The sequence below is a fragment of the Macrobrachium rosenbergii genome, chromosome 11 (genome assembly GCF_040412425.1).
Source record: "Macrobrachium rosenbergii isolate ZJJX-2024 chromosome 11, ASM4041242v1, whole genome shotgun sequence".
NCBI classification, from domain to species: domain Eukaryota; kingdom Metazoa; phylum Arthropoda; class Malacostraca; order Decapoda; family Palaemonidae; genus Macrobrachium; species Macrobrachium rosenbergii.
Window position 1 is genome coordinate 35575244 of NC_089751.1, and position 15373 is coordinate 35590616.

Below are 15373 nucleotides of genomic sequence, written 5' to 3' on the forward strand. Positions count from 1 at the left end.
TACATGAAACTAAAGTTACTGTAATTTCATTTGAAAGTTAGCTTAATACATTACCCGTGAAAAAAGAAATAAATGGTTGATGTAAAAATATAGGAGTGTGAAGACTACACTATTTCTCTTTCTCCCCCTTCTGACCAATCTATTTTTAAAAGTCTCCACAACCTCATTTTTAAGAACTACTTCATTCTAGTATGTCTCTTTCTCTTTGAGCTGAAATGATTTTTCATGAACAAACAGTGTTTTTTATTTGGACTAATACAACCCTTAGTTGTCTCTATACTTTAGAATGTAATATTTGCCACACTAGCACATTTACAGTTCATAGATGGTATAGGTAAAATTAGATCAATTTAAAATATTCTATTTTACAGGTAAAGACATACTGATAAATAGTAATAAGCTGTAAAATGTGTGTGAGCGCTAACTACGAATGAGAGAGAAAGAGAGAGAGAGATAATTGTTGTCCTTACATTAATAGAGTGAAATTATTTATGAATTATTACGGAGAGAGAGAGGATTCTTGTCCTTACGTTAAGAGAATGAAACTATTTATGAATTAGTACGGGAGGAGAGAGAGAGAGAGAGATATTACTTAGGAATCCTTTGACCTGCTATGGCAACACTCCCCCATCCTGTCACATAAATTGGACAAATTTGACAGGTTTGCCCTCGAGTGAGTTCACAGAGGATACACGAATGATATTTGTTTGTTTAAAATATGTATCACATACATAGTATAAATTTTATAATTACAGTTATATTATTATTACAGTAAACACCCCCTACTCACGTTCTCACGATTCGCAGGTTTCTCTGTGGAACGTATCTACCCATTATTCGCGGAAAATTCGCCCATTCGCAGTATTTTTCACAGAAATATTCACTAATTACTGTATTTTCATAACATTTTCATGACTAAATGCACTTTTTGTGATAAAACTATTAAAATACTCAGTATAAGCATTTTTAGAGGGTTTTTCTTTATAAACTATCAAAATAAGCAGTTCTAAGTGTTTTTAGAGGGGTTTTAAGTATTCTTGGATTTTAGCTATTCGCGGGGCAGGGTGCGGTATGCATCCCCTGCAAATACGGGGGGTTTACTGTACTGTTATTTAATCTTATCAATATTTGAAAATTAATACTTATTAATAGATATATAATTAATTTATCATGTACCATAAAAATTTTCTCGTCTCAGTGAGAGAGAAAAATTATTATTTTTATTATTTAATGTTATTTAATTTACACATAAAAGCTTGAAAACTTATAAATTACATAAAAAATTAAATAAATTTACCCATAAAAGCTTGAAAACTTGTAAATTACATAAAAAAAATTAAACAAACACTTTTTGCAGGGTTCTGAAGGGTTTCTCAGGATTCTCAAATGTTCGCGTGTCTGTGAAAAACTCGCGTACGACAATTAGTTAGGTTCCAATGAAAAGTTTGCGTGTCTGTGAATTTGTGCAACTCGAATTGCACACGTTCGGGGTATTACTGTACTGTAAATGTAAAAATGATATATTTACCCTTGTACTGTATGTATGTGCTCAGGAATTGTTTTCTCTTTTATGCATTTTTTTTATTTTTACTGATTCATGTCATTACATCTGTTTAAATTTCCACTCATGGACAAAATTGTTTACGTCCTTGCCATAGGAACGGATCTTAGACGTAAACAGAAACCCTACTGTAATACGTGGCACCGCCCTCGTGGCCTCTCAACAAACTAACGGTGGCTGGTTCAAAATCTAGCCGAACCAGAGGAGTTCACAGACCACAGAATATCGGTTTCAAGAGGTTCGACTGTAATAACTGAAGAATATACCTACACCAAATATTAGATAGCACGATGAATAGAATAGTTGTTCAAAAGAGGAAATGCTACTTACAGATACCTTAAAGAAGAAAGCAGGTACTTACAGAACTGTCCACAACTGGCTACAGAAAAACGAGGATAATTTAATAACTGACTTATACCACCACATATTAATAAAGAGAATACAGGCAGTCCCACTTATCGCGGTATCAGTTAACAGTGTTTCAGTTTTACGATGCTTGGTTTACGACGTTGTTAAACAGACTTTCGGCGCCGGCATGCAACGGTATGCAATTTTCGGCACCAGTAAGCAGTTTATCAGCATCAGCAGGTGGTTTCTTGGCGTCAGTAGGCTGTTTATTGGTGTCAGTAAGCGATTTTTTGTGCCGGTAAGTGGTTTATCGGTGTCGGTAAACAGTTTATTGGCACTTATGGTGTCGTAAACACCATTTATTACCATAATTACTATGATGTTCCAGTTATCGGCGCTCAGCCGAGAACAGAACCCCCGCTGTTAACTGGGGGCTGCCTGTAATTTTAAATGCATGAAAATTAAGTGGAAATGAGCATTAGGAAAACCAGACACACAGAAAGATCTCCAGTGACCTGGATGAATAATCAGGTAGGTGGAGAGGCAATCTCTTCTTTGTGGAGTATGCAGGTTGTGCTGACACATGCATAGGCTATTGAAATGTAATGGGTTTGTGTTAAAGCATAATGAAATTTTTCTAAATGTTTTCATTATAAACTTTTCCTACACTTTCATACCAAATCCTTTTCTTGCTTTAAATATTACTACTTTAATATTTTCATACTGTGTCTTAAATGATTTTCATATTCTAGTCATTAATTTTTTCAACTTGTGTTTTGGAGTTCCCACTGTGTTAAAATCTGTTCATTCACTTGTCAGGTGATTCTCTAGCTGCTTTGTCCATACTGTTTGTTATTGTTACCTGTCCCAAAGCCTTACTAATTTTTATCCAGGAGGCTCTCCTAACATTTTCAGATGTCACATTATGCACTAGGCCCACTGTCTTATTAATACCTGCCAGTTCATAATCATTCTCTTTATCAAGTACTTTTTCAAAGTACAGCCTCCATTTTTACATGGTTTAAATAAACCATACATATTTAGCAACTGCTCAATTTGAAGTCTACCACTAAGTTGACTGGAAGCCACAATTCCAAAACAAAAAGCATGCAGTGAAATCATGTACTATTAATAATTTCTGAAAATTACTGGGTAAAACTTGTAGACAATGTAAGTCATTATTCTTATTTGGATGTTTATATTCATTATTCATTGTATAAGCAATATTGCTTACAATGAATAATTTCAAAGATTAACTCTTAAAATTAAGGCCACAGGATTTAACAAAACTGTAGTGTAGTACAGTATATCACAGCTGTTTTTTTTCTAATGATATATAGCATTACGCTCAGTAGCACTAGTACTGTATTAGGAACTTTCTTCGGAGCCATGGGACTATGTATTAAAGATAAAAATTACGTGCAAACAAGACACTGCAAATTACACATATGCAAGTAGACTTATTTTCTCTGCTAAGAACAATGCTGTCACACAACCAAATGCTGGAACTATCACAGCCAAATGTCATGTACAACCACAACATTTTTAACTTTTAAGCTTTTAAATACATATTTTAACATTTATGTGATTTTGCACTTTTCTATTAACTTTTGTATTTTTATGGCTGAACTTCATATACAGGTATTATGTGTATATTAAGTATGTATTTTAACATTTATGTGATTTTGCACTTTTTTATTCATTTTTATATTTTTACGGCTGAACTTCATATACAGGCAAAATTCATGTAAATAAGAATATATTCAACATTTTTATGCTTTTATGCGACTTTATACTGTACATTACACTATATTGTTGTATATATTTTAATATTTGTTTTTATGTGATTTGGCACTTTTTTTATTGATGTCTGTATTTTTATGGAATTTTAGCATAATTATTGATAATTTTAGCATTTACTGATAACCCATGTAAAGATGCACAAATCAATAGAAGCTGGTTCTTATTTTTCATGTTTTTATAAAAAAATTAATTCCTTATTTAAAAAAAATTAAAGAACAAGCACTATGAAGACTTGGACTTGGACAAATATCTTATAAATTTATCATATAATATCTTTACATATTTCAGGAATAGCAGTCCTGTTTTACCAAAATACAATCTGCACATAAAAAGGCTGATGGTGAAGTTATATTTTTTGTTTTAAAAGATACAGCTCCACAATTTTTCATATTATCCACCACAATTGAAATCACTTACCTTTGTAAATGGAAACTTTGTAATGAAGAAATTTGCCACCAAACAAAATGTCTTGCTAACCAAAGGGACACACAGTGACTGGTGTAACACGGCAGCAACACGGTAGTTTGGACCATAGAAAGGATCACTAATAGCAGGGCATAACATGTTATTCAAGTTTACCTGAGATGCCTAAAAAGATAACAAAATTAAAATTATATCTGCACCAAGTTGAAGAAAGCATACCAATATACAATAATATCCAAGAGCAATATAAATGTGTGAAGCTAATTATTTGATCAAGGATAATAAAGCCTATGTATTACTAGGACTGAATCAATGAGCAAACAGTAGTGAACCAATTGAAACATCATTCTTATAACAAGCAAGCTATGTGAAAAAATGCTTACCATGCCAAATATTTGTAATGGGACAAAGTGATATAACAGAAGAATGCCTAGTGACATTATAGTCCATCTCATGTCTTTGATGTTTTCTACCGTATACACACCTGAAGGGAGAAAATTCCAAAATCAACAGATAAAGATAAAACTTCTATTTTTTTACAGCATTCTAAATGAAAGAACATTAATTCATAATGATCAATACAAAACCTTTGTATTGTAGCTATTTTCACAGCTTTACACTAAATACAATCCACAAAAGCAGTTCCAAAACTAATACTACTACAGTACAGTAGTACCCCCTTGTCAGTGGGTCCAAACCTGACAGACAACTCCAATGGAAAATTCAAGAATAAGATTGATCTCTTCTTATATTTCCACCCATCCAACAAGTGAGTAAATGCTATAAAATAATAAAAACTGTTCGACCACATTAGGCCCTGCACCACACAGTATATGGCTTAACTCCCTTGTTTCCCATATCTGTGCTTGCCCATTTTCCCAAAATATTCAACCAAGATGCCTCTGGTATTTGCTTGTTCCATCATTCCCACAGACTTTCTGTCTTTGAAAGACCTTATGCCATAACAATGGTTTCTGATCAAAAGAGAAATGCTTCCTCTGAGTGAGAAAGTAAAAATTCTGGATATCACAAAAGAATAAAAAATGCAGAGATCAGCAAGCTGTATGGCAAGAATGAACATTCATTTCATGGTGTTAAAACATAAGAAAAAAGATTTTAGGATGCCACTCATGTTGCATGTTCCACAAGTTGCTGGTTATGTCAAATGTCCATGATAAGGATGGAATGGAGGCTTTTTCAGGAAAGGGATTAAATATCTGAGTATCAAATATGAACTGGAAAAGGATGCCTCCTGCTGACAGTATGATACAGCACAATGCATTAAGCCTTTCAAAAAATAGCAACTGCTGATAAAGATCCTGCTGCTAAGTTTCTGGCAGAGTTAAAAGAAAATTAGTATGAAGGAAGACCACCATCCTAAGCAAGTTTTTTATCATAAAACAGCACTGTTTTGGAAAAGAATGCTAAACAGCACCAATAGCAACTAGTGTACAAAACAGGCACCTGGCTTTAATGAATTTAGCAAAGATCAACATTGGTACTATACAGCAATGCAGATCAGCAAATGACATGGCCAGACATTGTTTACTGAGTAAAGAATCCTCAAGTTCTCCACAAAAATTAAATCAATAAAAATGCTAACTTCCATTTTCTGGGAATACAACTAAGAAACGTGCCACAGTAGTGTTATTCACAGGATATTTACCCGTCTTTTATCCCTACAATGGAAATGTGATTAAGAGAAGGAAGGGTTGCCATTCAATATTTTTTTACTGATAATGCACCTGGCAACCCAAAATTGAACACTACTGAAAATGAAAATGCTGTGATAATTTTGCCACAAAATCAACCTCACCACCTAACATAGTTAACATTAGGAGTGTCAAGGCCTCATACATTCTGTAGGTATTCAAGGTGATTAAAGGAGCGATTTGAGCCATAAACAGCAAATGCTTGCTGCAGAAATTTGTGGAAGTGGTCCACTACTTCAAAACTCTCCTGGAATATATAGAGGTACAGAAATCACCTAACAGTCAAGCAAATCAGGGGTGCGGAGTTCTTTAATGATACAATAAGATGGAAGATCATAACAAAGAACATCAGGATATTTTGATAAAAAAAAAAAAAAGTTGGAAAACTACTTGTCACCTACAAAGGAAGATGACGACAAAGAAAAAAAATTATTATTGTTATTATTATTATTACAAAGGAAGAAGACCCTCTTTGAAGCAAATTTTGTTGAATAAAATGGCTGCATTTTGCAAATTGATTTTATACTGAGTTTTCTCAATTCTTCTAATAATTTGCTTTTCCTGCACTTCAATGTTAGTCAATAATTGTCCAATGTTCATATTTTGATGGATGAAACAGCATATTTTTACAGATGAAACTCTTTATTCTAAAGCATTACAGCAGGTTACTGAAACCTGGGATGTATACCTATAGATTTTCCTGATGGTACAGTATTTTCGCTGGCATTTCTTTTTTCTTTTTTATTTGACGTCTATGTGGTATTTTCAGTACTTTTTCTGTCGACATGTTTTGACCAACTTATCCCATCTTCTGGATGTTGGGATGAGTCTGGAGACACAGGACACTCGCAGTGGTATATATAGGGGGTCTCAGATCAGGCCAATTTTTCATTGACTGCCTGAGGTGATTTTCCTCGGGCGAAGTCTCCTCTTGCGTGGTGATGGTACATTGTTTGTAGGGTTGCTGCCCGCAGATGGACGTTTCTGATTGGTTCGCTCATCCGGGGTGCCAGTAGGTGCCATCCTTCATGCCGATGTCAGGAGGAGGAAGGTTTCCTGTATAGTATTGAAACTCAGCTTCTCTCTCCTGATGTGTAGGGCTTCAAGGAGGTGGAGGTGGTGATGGTCGGTCGCTTGATCTTTCTTCAACATTGATGTTGGGGATAATGTCATTCTTTTTTATTCTCAGGTTATGAGCAGTCCTGGCATGATTAAATAGGCACCCTCCTGGCATGACAGGTCCTCTTGGAGAAGCGCATGGTAGTCATACCAATGTAAGAGCCGAGGCACTCTCGGATGGGGCATTTGTATCGGTAGACTACATTGGTTTTCTTCAAGGTATCCTGCTTGAGGGGTGCCGGGTTATTTCTCATCACCATGCTGCTGGTTTCCTTATTCCTGTAGAAAGTGATGAGTTTAATTTTCTTATCGGGATTGGACAGGCTGATTTTACCCTCGATGATGGTCCTGAAGGCACATTCGTCTTCTTTATATCCTTTATGGAATTTTCCTTGGTAAAAAAAGTTTGATGTCATCAGAGGTGTCGGGGCGAGGTTCCTGATGATACCATCTGTTCACGGCTCCTCTAATGCACTTGTCTACCTCCCGATTCGTGTGTCCATTATCGATGAGGATCTGGGCAGCACGTTCCAGCTCTCCATGGGTGTCAGTCCAGGAGGAGCAGTGCGAGAGAGCTCTCCTGATGAAGGCACTGATGGCAGATTGCTTATATCTCTCGGGGGCACTCACCCCCTACATTTAGACACATACCCAGGTTCGTAGGTTTCGTATACACCTTCGTGATGAAGCGCTCCTCCCATTGCTTGACGAAGAAAGGGGAGACAACGATCGTAGCTGTATTCAATTGTGAAGTTGGGACAGCTGTGGGTGTGGAAGACAGGCCTCAAGCTCTCTATTTCTTCACTCGTCGCAGCGGGATGAAAGTGTCTTCGATGTACTGTGCATACATTTGCAGCTTTCTTATACTATTAAAGACCGTCTTCTCAACGGTGCCCATGTAAAAATTCGCTAAGAGGACTCAAACGGGAGAACCCATCACTACGCCGTCGATTTGGGTGTACATAAGGCCTCTGGGTGGAGAAAAGGGCCTTTCTGGTACATACCTCCAGGAGGGCACGGAGGGCGTGCTCGGGGATGTTCGACAACACCTTCGTCAGGGCTGCGACGAGTGAAGAAATAGAGCATGAGGCCTGCCTTCCACATCCACAGCCGTCTCAACTTCACAAATGAATACAGCCACGATCGTCGCCTCCCCTTCCTTGATGTCCTCGTCGAGCAATGGGAGGAGCACTTCATCACAAAACCTACGTACCTGGGAATGGGTCTAAATGGAGGAGTGAGTGTCCCGAGAGATATAAGCACTCTGCCATCAGCGCCTTCGTCAGAAGAGCTCTCTCACACTGCTCCTCCTGGACTGACACCCATGGACAGCTAGAACGTGCTGCCCAGATCCTCATCGATAGTGGACACATGAACCGAGAGGTAGACAAGTGCATTAGAGGAGCCGTGAACAACTGGTACCATCAGGAACCTCATCCTGACACCTCTGATGACATCAAACTTTTTACAAAGGAAAATTCCATAAAGGATATAAAGAAGACGAGCGCACCCTCAAGACCATCATTGAGGGTAACATCAACCTGTCCGATCCCGATAAGAAAATTAAACTCATCACATTCTACAACAATAAGAAAACCAGCAGCTTGGTGATGAGAAATAACCCAGCCCCCCCTCAAGCAGGTCCCTTGAAGAAAACCAACGTAATCTACCGATGCATATGCCCCGTCCGAGAGTGCCTCGGCTCTTACATATGTATGACTACCATGCGCTTCTCCAAGAGGATCTCCTGTCATGCCCAGGAGGGTGCCCTATTTAATCACGCCAGGACTGCTCATAACCTGAGAATAAAATTACATTATCCCCAACATCGAGGTCAAGCGACCGACCGTCGCCACCTTTGCCTCCTGGAGGCCCTACACATCGGGAGAGAGGAGCCGAGTCTCAATACTGCATAGGAGACCTTCCTCCTCCCAACATCAGCGCAAAGGGTGGCACCTACAGGCATCCCGGATGAGCGAACCAATCAGGAATGTCCATCTGTGGGCAGCAACCCTACCTCAGGCAGCCAATGAAAAATCGACCCGATCTGAGACCCCCTATATACTCGTATACCTCCACGAGCACCCTGTGTCTCCAGACTCATCCCAACGTCCAGATGACCATCGAGCTGTTCAAAACATGTCGACAGAAAAAGTACTAAAAATACCACACAGACGTCAAAAAAAGAAAAAAGAAGAAATGCCAGCTGGAAAATCTACAGATTTACATCCCAGGTTTCAGTAACCTGCTGTAATACTTTAGAATAAAGAATTTCATCAGTAAAAAATATGCTGTTTCATCCATCAAAATATGAACACTGGACAATTACTGACTAACACTGATCTGCATGAAAAGCGAATTATTAGAAGAATTGAGGAAACTCAGTATAAAATCAATTTGCAAAATGCAACCATTTTATTCACCAATATTATTATTATTCAGAAGATAAACCCTCTATTCATATGAAACAAGACTACAGGGGCCATTGACTTGAAACTCAAGCTTCCAAAGAATATGGTGTTCATTTGAAAGAAGTCACAGAAGATAACAGGAAATACAGAAATGAGAGATCAGTTATTAAAAAAGAAAAGAAAAAGGAATTTAATAAATTAATAAATAGACAAAAATATAAATAAATTAATAAAATACAAGATGAACTGTTTAAGGACAGTAATGTATATACATGTGAATGCATGCAGATCAAATTACACATGGGTTATGCATTTGGTTCACTATTATTTGTGGTTTTCTCTTTCTACAGTATGTTCTGGAATGTATGTATCTACTGCAGGTAAATGGGGACTACAGTACTGCAATAGATTTTGCAATTTTTAACCCATTAATACTAAGTCAGGCCTGAGAAAACACACACACATGCGATACGAAAACAAGATTGGTAAAGAAACATGACTGCTTACATTTAAACTGGAAAATACATAAGATATAAAATAAACATTAAAAACACTGGCATGTCTCGGTTGCCAATTGGAATCAAGTTGAATGTGACTGCTCACATTTCTACAAACCACTCTCAACATTAAATTCCAGCACTTGTTTGATTCTGAAATTTTATCTTTCTGATGACACAGCTTACCCACAACAAAACATGGTATCAATCAGTGTTACATATTAAAAACTTAAAATATATCACTGCCTACATACTGTATTTTATGTGTACCTATTTTAAAAAGGTTTCAAATCAGCTAAAAAGCTTGAAGTTTCTGAAAACCAGAATTCTTCTTCTATGGTATTTCATAGTGTAAATTGCTTTTTAATTAAAAATTTATGTAAAAAGTCTTACCCACTAACATATGAAATAAATATGACATTTTTATGATAAAATAAAGTTTTATATACACTTACCAAGTAATTACATAGCTATTGGTTCCCTAACCTACGGCAGCCTAAAAATTCAAAATTCGCCGGTGGCGCTGTTATCGTTAATGTGTAGGTGACAAGGTCCCGCCCACCATCCGGGGCTCAAGGAAACAACCCAGCGGAGAGCTCAATTTGTTTTATGCTCTAATGTCCATGAAGGGGGGGAGGGTAGGCTCCGATCATGTAATTACTTGGTAAGTATATATAAAACTTTATCATAAAAATGTAATTTTTATATAAGTAACTTACCAAGTAATTACATAGCTGATTCCACATTGTTAGGAGATGGGAAAGAGCATGGACACATTCTACTCCAAAGCATTAATTAAGTAATGAATTTGAAATAGGAAAGTTGCTAACATTGAATAAATGTTTGTTGTTTCCTTGCCTATTGAGAGAGCTGCTGCAGGCAGGTACTGCCTCTGGTCAGCACTTCTCTCAACTTGTATTGGACATGGCAGTATAGCCAAGGGTCGCCACTACAGTAGTGGGAACTTTGCAGCAGAGGAAGTACACTGTATGCTGACAAAGTTTTAAAAGATGCCCTTGCCCTGACAAAGACCAGAATACAAAACGACAACACTATCACCTACACCACAGAATAAAACCAAAACCCAACCATTATCATTAATAAAATACGAACTGGTGGGTATTCCAGGTAGTGTGTACACCCAGGCTTCCCATCGACTCAAAACCTTAAGTCAAGGTGAGTGGATAGCAAAGGAACAGAGAGATTCCCTATGCTTCCGATCCCAGCACCATGCCAGCCACGGATAAAGGTCGTAAAGTGCTACAATTTTCAAACACGGTTTCTACGTCCTTGAGATGATGTGAGGCGAATATGGACTTGCATCTCCTGAAAGTCGACACTGTAGGATCGAGGAATGAGACAAGTTGTTTTTAAAAGCGAGGGAAGTTGCAACTGCCTTAATTCCGTCAGCCATAACCTTAAGTAACGGAAAGGATTCATCCTGGATCTGAGAGTGGGCTTCTAATATTAACTCTCTCAGAAAAAAGGATATGGCATTTTTGGAGACCAGGCAAACTGGGTTTCTTACAGAGCACAAGAGGTTGCTTGAAGGTCCTCTAATCTTTTCCATCCTCTGAAGACAATACCTGAGGCACCTCACTGGACAGAGGAGTCTTTCTTCTTCCTCAGTCCTAAGATATCCATAAGGTTCTTGATGATGAAGGATCTAGGCCAGGGTTTAGGAGGGTCCTTGTTCTTTGTGGGGAAACCAAGAGAAAGAGAGCAGACTGCGTCCTCTTGTGCTAAGCCTATTCTCTAGTCTATTGCCTGTAACTCGCTAATATGTTTGGCAGTAGCGAGAGCCACTAAAAAGAGAGTCTTTTTTGTGAGGTTCCGAGAGCCTTCTTCGAGGATTATTATTATTATTATTAAAATAGTTTAACCAGACCACTGAGCTGACTATCAGCTCGAAGCCTAGCACTGGGACCTAATAGGTCACTCTCCAATGATGAATGAACGAAAATGAATATGAAACTAAAAGCTGTAACAATGCATACGCTTTCATATTGGAACACACTCACACAATAAATACATTTATACTCATGCTTCCATATATACTCACTAAAAAGGTATATTAAATTTCAAAATACATTAAAGTAAAATGTTCAAATTTACTTGTTTTAAAATTCATTATACTGATTGATTGATTTTTTATATTTTATCAATTAACTCGCAGCTTCTCATGAACATTAACATGGGTACTATTGAGAATGTTGAAGATTCCGACAAAATTTCTTTTATTGGTCTAGAAATTGGTCTATTTCCAAAATCTGATAATTGCTGCAGGACATTCACACAGTACATCCTTAACTGTTATCAACACATTGCAATCTGGGCATTTGGGAGGAGGGCTACATGGACTGTTCAATAAGTGTCCATGTGTCAAACGAGTATGGCCCATTCGAAGACGCATTAGAATTACTTGTGCGTGTCTCTCTCTCTGATATGACAAACTCCATTTTCCATTTTCCAACACTGGCTTTTATCTGTTTTAACTTAATATTTTCAGGTTCTTCGTTCCATATATTTTGCCATTTTTTTACAATGACTGTTTTTATATATCTTGTATAGTCATTAATAGGGATGTCTACATTTGCTCTTGTCATGTGGACCGCTTCTTTAGCTGCTTTATCAGCCTCTTCATTTCCCTTAATCCCTACATGGGCAGGGATCCAGCATATTTCAATATTTTTTCCCTTATTGTATAATTTATGGAGGGAAAACTTTATATGTTGTACAATATTATTTTTTTGATTATAGCTTTGAATGGCTTCTATGGCACTTCACAAAATTATTACCTGAGGCTTCTCTAATTATTTTATGGCTGATACTATTGCACATAACTCAGCTGTAAATACTGAGGCGTTATCTGGTAGAGAGAACTGATACATTTTGTCTGGGGATACTGCAGCACATCCCACTCCGTATTGTGATTTGGATCCGTCGGTGTATATTGCATAATGTGGACCTTTTCGGATTATATGTTCTACTGTATGTTGTCTATGGTATTCTGGAGTATATGAATGACTTTTTGATAAATATTTCAAGTGTGTACAAATTCTCATTTTATTCATTGTCCAAGGAGGTAATTTTAATATTAAAAGTAAGTGTATATTTATATTTAGTGACTCAAACAATCTTCTAGCTCTAATTGGGAAAGGAGGTGGATGATTGTCTATAAACACATCACTTAATCCAAATAATTTTTTGGTTAGAGAATCATTTGTCTGAATTCTCAAGGCACTCTTCATTGTTACCAGCTCTCTATGGAGACAGGGGTAGTTCACCACATTCAACTTGTAAAGAAGACACTGATGATGATCGAAAAGCTCCTGAGCATATTCTAAGACCTTCATTATGAACTGGGCCTACCGTCTTCAGCGTTGCGTCTGATGCCGAGCCATATATCTCACTTCCATAATCAACGATAGACAGCGCTGTTGCTTTATACAGTAAAGTAAGGGTATGTCTATCAGCTCCCCAAGTGTTTGATAGTTTTTTAATTAGGTTTAATGCTCTTTTACATTTTGATTTCATGTATGTTATGTGGACTTTCCAGTTCAAGTGAGTATCAAATACTAAACCCGAAAATTTTGCTGTTTGGAATGATTTCTGGTTTTTAAATCTATTTCCTGACCTTTTTTTCCACTTTTTATTTTTATAAAACATTACTGCTTGAGACTTTTGTATAGAAAATTTGAAGCCTACAGATGAGGCCCATTCATCTATTTTTATTATAGTTTTATTAATGATCCGCTCCGCATGTTTTACGCGAGATGCTGAATAATATATGACAAAATCATCCATGTACAAGTTACTTTTAATTCCAACAGGCAGATTATTACTGATATCATTTATTGCTAAAGTAAACAGTGTGCCACTAAGGACGCTTCCTTGTGGAACACCATTTTCAAGTGGAAATGTACTTGACAATACATCATCAATTCTCACTTGAAAAGTGCGATTTGTCAGAAAGTTTTCGATAAACCTAGGTAAATGTCCACGGATGTTATTTTTATGTAACTTTTTAATATTGCATACCTCCATGTAGTATCATGTGCCTTTTCAATGTCAAAAAAAGACGGCTATAGTAATTTGTTTTTGTTCAAATCCTCTTCGTATGTGGTCTTCCAAGTTAGACAGAGAATCCAGTGTCGATGTTACTTTGTGACCCAAATTGAGTGGGAGTCAAAATTTTGTTTTCACGAATGTGCCATGTTAGTTGAGCATTTACCATTTTTTCTAGTAATTTGCATAGACAACTAGTTAAAGAAATTGGTCTGTAGGAGGAAAGAACTAGCTTGGGTAACCTGGTACCTTCTGACAAATGCTTTTTCATGAGGAAGGTAGAAGCTGGAGAAGTAGGTGAAGCAGGCACGAAGAAATCAGGGAAGCTATCCAAGAGGAAACACAGAAGAGATGAGTAAGCAGAAGAGGGAACCGTTTCCTGAACAATCTCTTCCTCCTCCGAAGAGATAGGAGACAATGATTTATCCTTGGACTCTGGAGCAGAAGAGGATTTCTTCAAAAAACCCATAAACTTGGTCAACTGGCGCTTGAGTGGGGCTAAAGAATCTTCCTGGACCGATGAGGAAGACAGAATAACAGAAGGAGGTGAATGGGTTCCAGAAGCAGAAGCTGGGAGTTTGGCTGTTGGTGTTGGAAGTTCGGGAGTTGGCGCCGGGTGCTCTAGAGCGGAAGTTTGGCATGAGACGATGGGCGCTCATCAGTGGTATTCTGGCGCAAGGTGGTGGGTGCCGGGTGCTCATCAGCGGAAGTCTGGCACGGGTCAGTGGACACTTGGCGCTCAGAAGAAGTCAGGCGCTTAGAACGCTTATAGCGCTCATGACTGCCGCTGAAGAAATGACGACGATGAGCAGGAGAATCAGGCTGGACTTGAAAACTGCAGGAAGGTTGTGGGCTAGTCTCCCTGTACCTCGACAACCAGGAGAGAAGAGTCGCTAATGTCCGCATGTATCTGAACGGGCGTGAAGAAATAGAGTAGCAATATGGGAGCTTCTTGTGCACTGGAAGATTCTGAGTCTGAAGTTGATGCACAGGAACGCCTTTCCAATGGTGTTTAGTCGAAGCCTGGGAGCACACGACAGGCTCGACAGCCTCCCTTGGGCTTCCCGTATGTCTTCTCCCTGGCACGGGGGAGCGGGACAGTGACCTTCATCTAGGAGCACTGGTGGGACGGACAGCCACCTCCTCAATATACACAGCACTCTCACTTCTCACTGCACTGTCAATACTTACATTTTTTTCCATTAGAGATTTAAGAGCTGACCCCATTTCCATAATAGTATTATATAATATAGTACACAAATTTTTTATTGAACCTAGATTCAGGGCTGGCAATGGCACTAAGAGCAGAATCATGGAAACTTGGAACAGGAGTAGATGGTAAAGTAGGAGGACTTAGGACAGGAAAAGGAGGAATTGGAAGAGTGGTAGTTCTGTCATCCCCTATGTTTTCCAAAGGAATGGAATCTACAT

At 37.9% G+C, this 15373-nt stretch overlaps 1 protein-coding gene across 1 annotated transcript in view; it reads right to left on the reverse strand.

Moving 5' to 3' along the window:
• The window catches only part of LOC136843325 (transmembrane protein 164), a 77089-nt gene that overhangs the window by 16801 nt on the left and 44915 nt on the right, over positions 1-15373 (reverse strand). Inside the window, exons 6-7 of the mRNA XM_067111600.1 lie at positions 4519-4619; positions 4130-4300 (exon numbers count right to left, since the gene is read on the reverse strand). Coding sequence (XP_066967701.1) covers positions 4130-4300; positions 4519-4619 — 272 coding nt within the window. The remainder of the gene's footprint in view (positions 1-4129; positions 4301-4518; positions 4620-15373) is intronic.